The sequence below is a fragment of the Rhagoletis pomonella genome, unplaced genomic scaffold, assembly GCF_013731165.1.
Source record: "Rhagoletis pomonella isolate Grant_MI unplaced genomic scaffold, Rhpom_1.0 Rhpom_scaffold_00001, whole genome shotgun sequence".
Taxonomy (NCBI): Eukaryota; Metazoa; Arthropoda; class Insecta; order Diptera; family Tephritidae; genus Rhagoletis; species Rhagoletis pomonella.
Window position 1 is genome coordinate 14923054 of NW_023458555.1, and position 8060 is coordinate 14931113.

An 8060-nucleotide genomic window follows, 5' to 3' on the forward strand; every position below is an offset into this window, starting at 1 on the left:
GCGGGCTCCTCTCCCAGTCTTCCGGGTCTGTCCTCGAAGGCTCCCTACAAGAAGCCTTCGGGAATGCCTAAACGGCAAATATCGTCGGGCCGAAAGGCCTACTCCGACTGGCGCATGGCTACCAAGATTTTGGAGCGCTATGGCGGTCAGGATGCTTCTCAGCTTACTGAGAAACATCTGAAAACGCTCGAGTGGGCCAAAGGGGTGCTGTGTGGCCGGGATGAGAAGGCTAAGAACCCGACGAAAGGAGACGCGAGTGCGCCTCCTACGGGTCCTAAAAGACAAAGGTCTCAAGAGGGAGAAGGCTCCCACGCTAAAAGACCCAGAAATGGGGTTGCGCCTGCTCTGTTCAGCGAAATCGCTAAGCAGGCGGGATCAACTACCCTGGGGGTCCTCGATCGAGGCAGAGAAGATGGCACCATATCCAGGGAAAACTGGAGGCGCGTGGCAGCGGCCATCTCCTCTGTCTTTCTAAGGGTGGTCAGAGGAAACCCTGGTCCACCTCCGCGCTGTGAGGATGGTGGGTGGCATCATGGCATCCACAAAAGAATTGTATGCGCCGACGAGCGGTCGGCATCGTTATACAAGTCTGCAGTGTCTCTGGTGGGGGAGGTTTGGGAGGGCGCCAAGCTGGAAGCCGTGGAGGAAAAGGATCTTCCTGCCCGCCCGCGGGCCCGTGTCTGGCTCCCCCCCGAGCCCTCCGCACCGGAGGAGATTGAGGAAATCCTCCGTTACTGCAACCCGCAACTGCCCACGCACAACTGGAGGGTTGTCAGATTCGAGGGGTCCGAGGATTCCGAGGAGTCGCATCGGCAAGCGCTGATTCTACTCAATGCGGAATCCCTCGGCCCTCTCGCTGAGTCCAGGGGAGTCATCAACTATGGATTCGAAAGGGTAGTCCTTAGGGTCTACCAATCCGATTCCAGGGGTGATGGCTCTCAACCTCCTGAGGTGCCGGAAGCACGTGAGCCCGCGGCGGAGGAAGCCCCCATGAGCATGGAGGTGGAATCCGTCGTGTCGGGGGCGGAAAGTGCTGAGGATGCCCTCTCAACGGAGGGATCCGTCGTCAGCATCGGACGGTTCTACGACAGGGCGGAGGAAGAGAGGCTCTTAGCCTCAGTAAACGAGGACGTCGAACTGGCGTGGCTGGAGCGGACTTTGGAGGATGAAGATCCTGCAAATAAACCTCCAACATTCTAAGGCGGCGTCCGCAAATCTCCTTATCCACCTTGAGCAAGGTGGAGCCGATGTAGTCCTGATCCAGGAGCCGTGGCTAAGCAGTAGCGGTATCTCCGGGATCAGGACGCCTAATTTCAAGCTGATGGTGCAGAATCAAGCAGGTAGACCAAGATCCTGCATGCTCATCAGAAACGAACTCAAAGCACTAATTCTACCTAATTTCAGCAACGAGGACATTGTGACTGTCAGCCTGGATAGCGGTGCCGGAAAGCTCTGGATCATATCCGCTTACATGGCTCATGATGACGAGGTGGAACCACCTCCATTACTGCTGCGTGAAGCCATAGCCGAAGCGAGGCGACGGAAAGCCGACGTAATTATTGGGTCGGATGCAAATTCACGACATTCGTGCTGGGGAAGCTCAGACATAAATGCAAGAGGTGAGTCACTTTTTGATTATATTCTAAGTGTAGACTTATGTATCTGTAATAGAGGAAACGAACCGACCTTTATCACCGCGGCAAGGCAAGAGGTCCTTGACCTCACCCTAGCCTCGTCTTCTGTAATATCCCGCGTTTCTGACTGGAGGGTTCTTAATGATCACTCCTTTTCGGACCATAGGTATATTCAGTTTTTTCTGGACGAAGATCGTCCCAAAAGTATCCCCTTTAGGAACCTTAGGAGAACAAACTGGGACCTCTATAGTAAAAAACTTCGGGAATTACTCCCAGAGGCCCCCCAGGAGAGCTTAAGCACCGAAGGCTCGATTGATGTTATGGTGGAAAAGTTTACATCAGCTTGTAGGAGTGCCATCGAAATCTCTTGCCCGCTGAGTAGGCCGGGGGGCAAAGTACGACCAAAATGGTGGACGGTGGAACTCTCAGAACTCAGGGCGACGAGTAGACGCCTGTTCAATAAAGCCAGGAAGAGTGGACAACACTCCGACTGGGAGCTCTATAAGATCGGACTGGGCATCTATAAGTCCGAGATAAGAAAGGCCAAGAGCGAGTCATGGAGAAACTTCTGCGAAGCCGTAGAAGGTTGTAATGAATCATCTCGATTTAGGCGAATCCTTGCGAGGAATCCCGTACCCTTGGGATACCTGAGGGACGAAGAGGGCAACTGGGCGATGAGTGGAGAGGAATCGCTTAAGCTACTCCTTGATACTCATTTCCCAGAAAATCCTGCACCGCGCGAACCTATCGCTGTTGGAAAGGGCGAATGCTCTACCTCCTCCTCCGGTGAATTACTGGAGAGGCGCCGACTGCTCTGGGCAATCGACTCTTTCAAGCCCTTCAAGTCCCCGGGACCGGATGGCATCATTCCTGCGCAGCTGCAAAAGGCTGTGGAGGTCTCGTGCCGCTGGCTCACCCCTATCTATGCGAGCTGCCTAGAAAGAGGATACATCCCGGGGGCTTGGAGGTGCGTAAGGGTCACGTTCATCCCCAAAGCAGGGAAGAACTCTCATGTATCCCCGAGGGATTTCAGACCAATCAGTCTCTCATCTTTCTTATTGAAGACTTTTGAGAGACTGATTGACCTGCACATAAGAAACAGGATTCCTCGAGAGCGTTTTAGCCCCTCTCAACACGCCTACCTGAAAGGTAGATCCGTGGAATCTGCCCTGCACTCAATCGTCAAAACCATAGAGGAGTCTCTTAAAAACAAAGATTTTGTAGTGGGTACCTTCCTTGATATCGAGGGGGCTTTCAATAATGTCCTTCCTGGGGCGATAATAAGAGCCCTTACTAAGCTCGGAGTCGAGAGCTACTTAGTAAGGCTCATCTCACACTTGCTGCACGACAGAACTGTCACAGCGGAATGGGGCAACGCCTCTGAGCAGCGTAAAGTAAGCAGAGGCACCCCGCAGGGAGGCGTCCTTTCACCCTTCCTCTGGATAGTCGTGATAAACGACGTCCTGGAGGAATTGGAGAGGACAGGATGCCGGGTTATCGCCTACGCGGATGACGTGGCACTCATCGTCAGAGGAAAGTTCTTGAACACTCTGTACGATCTCATGCAAGGGTACCTAAACAGGGTCACAAATTGGTCCGCTAGCTGCGGGCTTGCTGTCAATCCTGGAAAGACGGAGCTCGTTCTTTTTACCAGGAGGTACAAAAAGCCTCATGCCCAGCTTCCCTCAATAGGGGGTGTTCCACTTGTTCTCTCTGACAGGGTCAAGTTCTTGGGCGTGATCCTGGACGGAAAACTGTCATGGAAACCTAATATTGAGGAACGAGTGAGGAAGGCATCGGTGGCCCTCTACTGCTGCAAGAATGCCATAGGGAAGAGATGGGGCCTCTCCCCAAAAGTGATGTATTGGCTATATGAAACCATAATTAAGCCAATAATGTTGTATGGGGTCATCGTCTGGTGGAGTTCACTGGAAAAGACCACTCATGTTAGGAAGCTAGAGCGCGTGCAAAGGGCAGCCCTCGTTGGGATCAGCGGGGCGCTCCGAACCACTCCCACCTTAGCGCTAAACGCTATACTCAATGTCGCACCTGTCGATATTTCGGGCAAAGTAGCGGCGGTTCGCTCAGCCATTAGGCTCAAAAGCTCTGGGTTCTCTTTCAATCCAGCGCACGGACACTCGACAATTCTCGAAAGCTTCGACTTCGTGCCGAAAGAAATGGACCGGGGTCACCCGAGGCTGGCCCCTAAAGGATCCTTCTCCACGCACATCCCCTCTAGGAATGAATGGAAGAGGGGTGGTCTTTGGAGAAGAGGTCCAATAAACATCTTTACGGACGGATCGAAGCTGGAAGGGAGAGTTGGAGGAGGTGTCTACTGTCAGGAACTCTCAGTAGATCTTACTTTCAGACTGCCGGATCTCTGCAGCGTCTTTCAGGCAGAGGTGGCCGCTATAAAGGAGGCAGCCGATTGGCTACGCACCAATGTACTGTCAAAAAGGAAGGTAAATATATATACTGATAGCCAGGCGGCAATCAAGGCGCTGGGATCGCTAATGGTGTGCTCAAAACTGGTTGGGGAATGCCTGACCTCTCTCTCAACTGCCTCGGAGTACTTCCAGATCAAACTGATTTGGGTCCCGGGGCACAGTGATATCGCGGGAAATTGCAGGGCTGATGAACTGGCCAGGCAAGGCACCCTTGAGGCCATCACCTCGGATAGGGAGGGAATTGGAGTTCCGTTGGCAACCTGCGGCCTGCTTTTGGACAGATGGGCTCATGGTCGGCTCAGCGAGCGCTGGGAAAAAACCCCGACTTGCAGAGTTGCAAGGTCCTTCTGGCCGGTTGTGGACCGCGGGCGGTCAAGGGAACTGCTGCAGCTGGCTAAGCGTCAGCTCTCGATTTTCACAGGTGTACTGACCGGACACTGTCCAATGGGAACCCACGCGGTGCGACTCAATATCGTCACGGATCCCTACTGCCGCAGTTGCCTGGAAGACGAGGTGGAATCATCTCAGCACTTCCTACTCAACTGCCCGGCATTCGCTAGATTACGGTTTAAGCATCTCGGTGCGCATTTCATCGACACTCCCGAGGGACTCTCCGGAGTGGACATCAGCTGTCTGAAGAACTTCATTATGAGCACCCAGCGCTTCTCGTAATTTTTACGCAGTTACCGTTCCTATGTAATGTGGTATCACAATGGACAATCAAATGTCTAAGTGAGTCCCCTTTGCGGGTCTGCCACCTTAACCTAACCTAACCTAACCTAGCGTATTGAAATTCCAAAGATGTAAAGAATTTCATTCTCCACAGCTTTTATACCTACATTTGTTTTGTACAACGCTTAGATCACGGCCGGGAACGCGATAAACATAGCGTTGTACGGGATGCGCCGTAAAACTCATTGCCACACCTTCACCTGCTTTCATTAAAAAGCAAAAAACGTTGGAAAACCACGATAAAAAAACGCGCCGAAAAACTTCAGCGCTGACGTGGAAATAAGCGGTGGCTAAGAATTCGAGTTAATTTTTATTAATTTCCCCCGAGCTATGGCAACTTGTACAATATTCAACGTTAAAATTTTGCCTACCTAAAAAAGCTAGAGATTTGAATACTTTAGCGGATCGAATACTTAAAAGAAGGAAAGTATAGGTAAACTGGTAATTGGTAACTTTTTTCTTACTTACCAAAGTATGTGTATAACCGAGACCAGTTTCGTCCTCTTCGGTGTCATCGGCAGTACCTCCGGCACCAGCACTGCCACCACCATTGGGCCGGCCAATCGATGAGGCATCTGAATGAGTGCGCATAGGATGCACTCTGACATGAGTCGTGATGGATGGAACGAGTAGAGATTCCAATTGGGCGGAGTTGGTGTTTTTCAGCTTCATTTTTGGAGGGATGTGGTTAATATGTTTTTGAATTTAGTTCGAAAAAAAATATTGAGTTTGGCGCTTTTTCGTTTTTTAGTTTTTCCTTATTTATGTGTGCAAAGTCGATGGCTTTTTAAGCAATTTTTTCTAATCTAAATATTTTTTGTGCAATTTTTTTATTTTAAATATTTTAAAAGAAGAATATGGATTTTTTTTTTCGTAAATAAACGCAACACAACCCTTGGTTTGTTTACTTTTACCAGTCTGATTTTTTGCGCTTTATTTTCTCGCTAAATTCACTTTAACGAATTTAATTTGTTTAATTAGTTTTTTTCTGCGCTTATTTCATTTGTTTGGGTTTTATTTAGTTCAGCGAATTTTTTATTTTTTTACGTTTTAGCATTTTCGCAGCTTAAATCACTATTTTCTCGATCAGTGCATTTGCATCACAGTTTCGTTGCTGTTGAATTAAAGAGATTTTTATTAACTTATTTAATACAGTTTTTTATATAAATTTAATTATTTTTTATTTACGCATTCTCTGATACCAAACACCAACTTTGAGAAATACATATTTTACTTTTCACTCAAAAATGTTGCTTCCCGCACAAAGGTCACGCACGATTTTCAAACTTCACCCTGACTCGCCGACGATCATTCGTAGTCTCTTAGAGTAGCGAAATTATTTGACTGGTTTGCAGTGCAGTGATTTTGTTGATTGTCAAGTTATCTGCCGCCGGCGTATGTACCAAAGAAAAAAAAAATTGTTTTTAATAAAAAAATGAATAGACACGCAGAGGAAGTCGCAAAGAAAGAATTCTTTTGCAGCAACAATAGCCGCAGCAGTGACGATCTCGTATGCGCGCGCGATCACTGATGGATCATCCAGCGGCTTCACGGCTACACGTCAACAACGCTCGAGTTAGTAGTAGTAGTAGTAGTAGTAGTGTGGTGGTACTAAGCTGGATGGGCACTACAATATCATCAACAAACCGACGACTCGTCGCGACGCTAACGGCAATGGCACCACACGAAACGGAGTAGCATGTGTAGGTGGCCTGGACCTGGCGTGCTATGTAGTGAACGTCACGATCGACGATTGATCGCCGGCTGTGAGTTGGCTCGGAGATGCGCCTATACTACTACGAGTACTACTACTACTACTACTACTACTACTACTTTTTTGCGCATTGCTTTTGATGGCTAGATATGTCAGCAGTTGAGTTGTTTAACACTTGAGTTGTTGGTTTATTGGGTTGTTGGGTGAAATGAATTGGATTGGATTGTGTGATAATGCCTGTTTGGCTGGCTGATAAGTCGCGAGTACATACTTGTAGTAGTGGCACTTAGTAGTAGTAGTAGTAGTAGTAGTAGTGTACACACTTAGTACGAGTATCGGCAGCGCAGATGCAGTATGAGTATTTTCTGTGTTATGCGTTGTTATTTGACTTTTTCTTTGTTGAGATCATGTAATTCTATCTGTCTCCTTTCACACATGCGAGATGCCGTTGTAAATAAATGAAATGCACGTGACTGCATAACTTTCTTAGTATGTATGTATGTGGGTGTGAACAGCGTGTGAACAGCAGTTGTGTAGTAGGCGCGCGAGTAAGGGATAAAAGAAAGTCACTGAAGTGATTTAAAGACGAAAGCGCTGCACTGATTATATGCATTCCACACTAATGAGCTTTTTATGCTGCAAATTCCCAGCTGGAGCAGTGCGACATAGTGTGTACATCAAGTAGTCACATGATCATACTTGAGTTGTAGAAAAAAAAAAAAAAAACACCTTGATAAAAAATTAGCGCACGGCCACGCATAAAGAATTGTAGCTTTTCGCATTTTGGTTTTGCAAAAATATTCTTCAAATACATACATACTATGTAGATTTACACTCCCTGAAGTGGATCCACTCCACAGCTATCAATTTCAAGTAGTTCTTGCCACAGCAAAAACTAATATGGCTTATCATAAACAAATGTAAATATTAATTATTTATATATCTACATACATATGTATGTATATATGTAAATGAATATATAGTTATGCCCAAAGGTAGTTGAGTGGCTGTTTGTATTGTTAGGGGAGTGTCTTATCACCAAAAAAGTATCCACCATTAACTCCAACACGCGAAAGTCCCACGAGCCAGTAACCTGAAATTATCAAGAAAGCGTGTCATAAATTTAATTGCAAACAAAAGTCATAATTATCAGAAACTTTTTAAAAATAATAGACTAATAAATTTTAAATGTTTACAAATCCCTAAAATTCTATGTACCTATAAGAATCGTAAAATTTTTTATTACCACTTCTTATGTCATATCAAAATCTGATTATCTATCTTTTTGGCGTTTTTATTATACATATTCTATTAAAACTTGTTTCTATTTGCAATTTTGATTACAGCTGTTAAGCATCGTATACACCGCGAATCACTTGAATAGGCACTTTTTTCTTCAAGATATTATTGTTTCGTGTAGTTTGATAAAACAAAAAAAGCATAAAAACCAAATTAGCTAAGGTATGTTCTGCTTTTTCACCAAATTTTATCATTACTCAATCTGAGGTTGAAAAAAAGCGTCTCTGATGTCCA

General features: G+C 46.7%; 1 protein-coding gene across 1 annotated transcript in view; it reads right to left on the bottom strand.

Annotated features, from left to right (window-relative positions):
• The window catches only part of LOC118739770 (chloride channel protein 2-like), a 156910-nt gene extending 151502 nt beyond the window's left edge, over positions 1–5408 (bottom strand). Inside the window, exon 1 of the mRNA XM_036471283.1 lies at positions 5282–5408. Within this exon, the coding sequence (XP_036327176.1) occupies positions 5282–5404 (123 nt within the window). The 5' untranslated portion in view covers positions 5405–5408. The remainder of the gene's footprint in view (positions 1–5281) is intronic.
• Positions 5409–8060: the final 2652 nt, after the last annotated feature.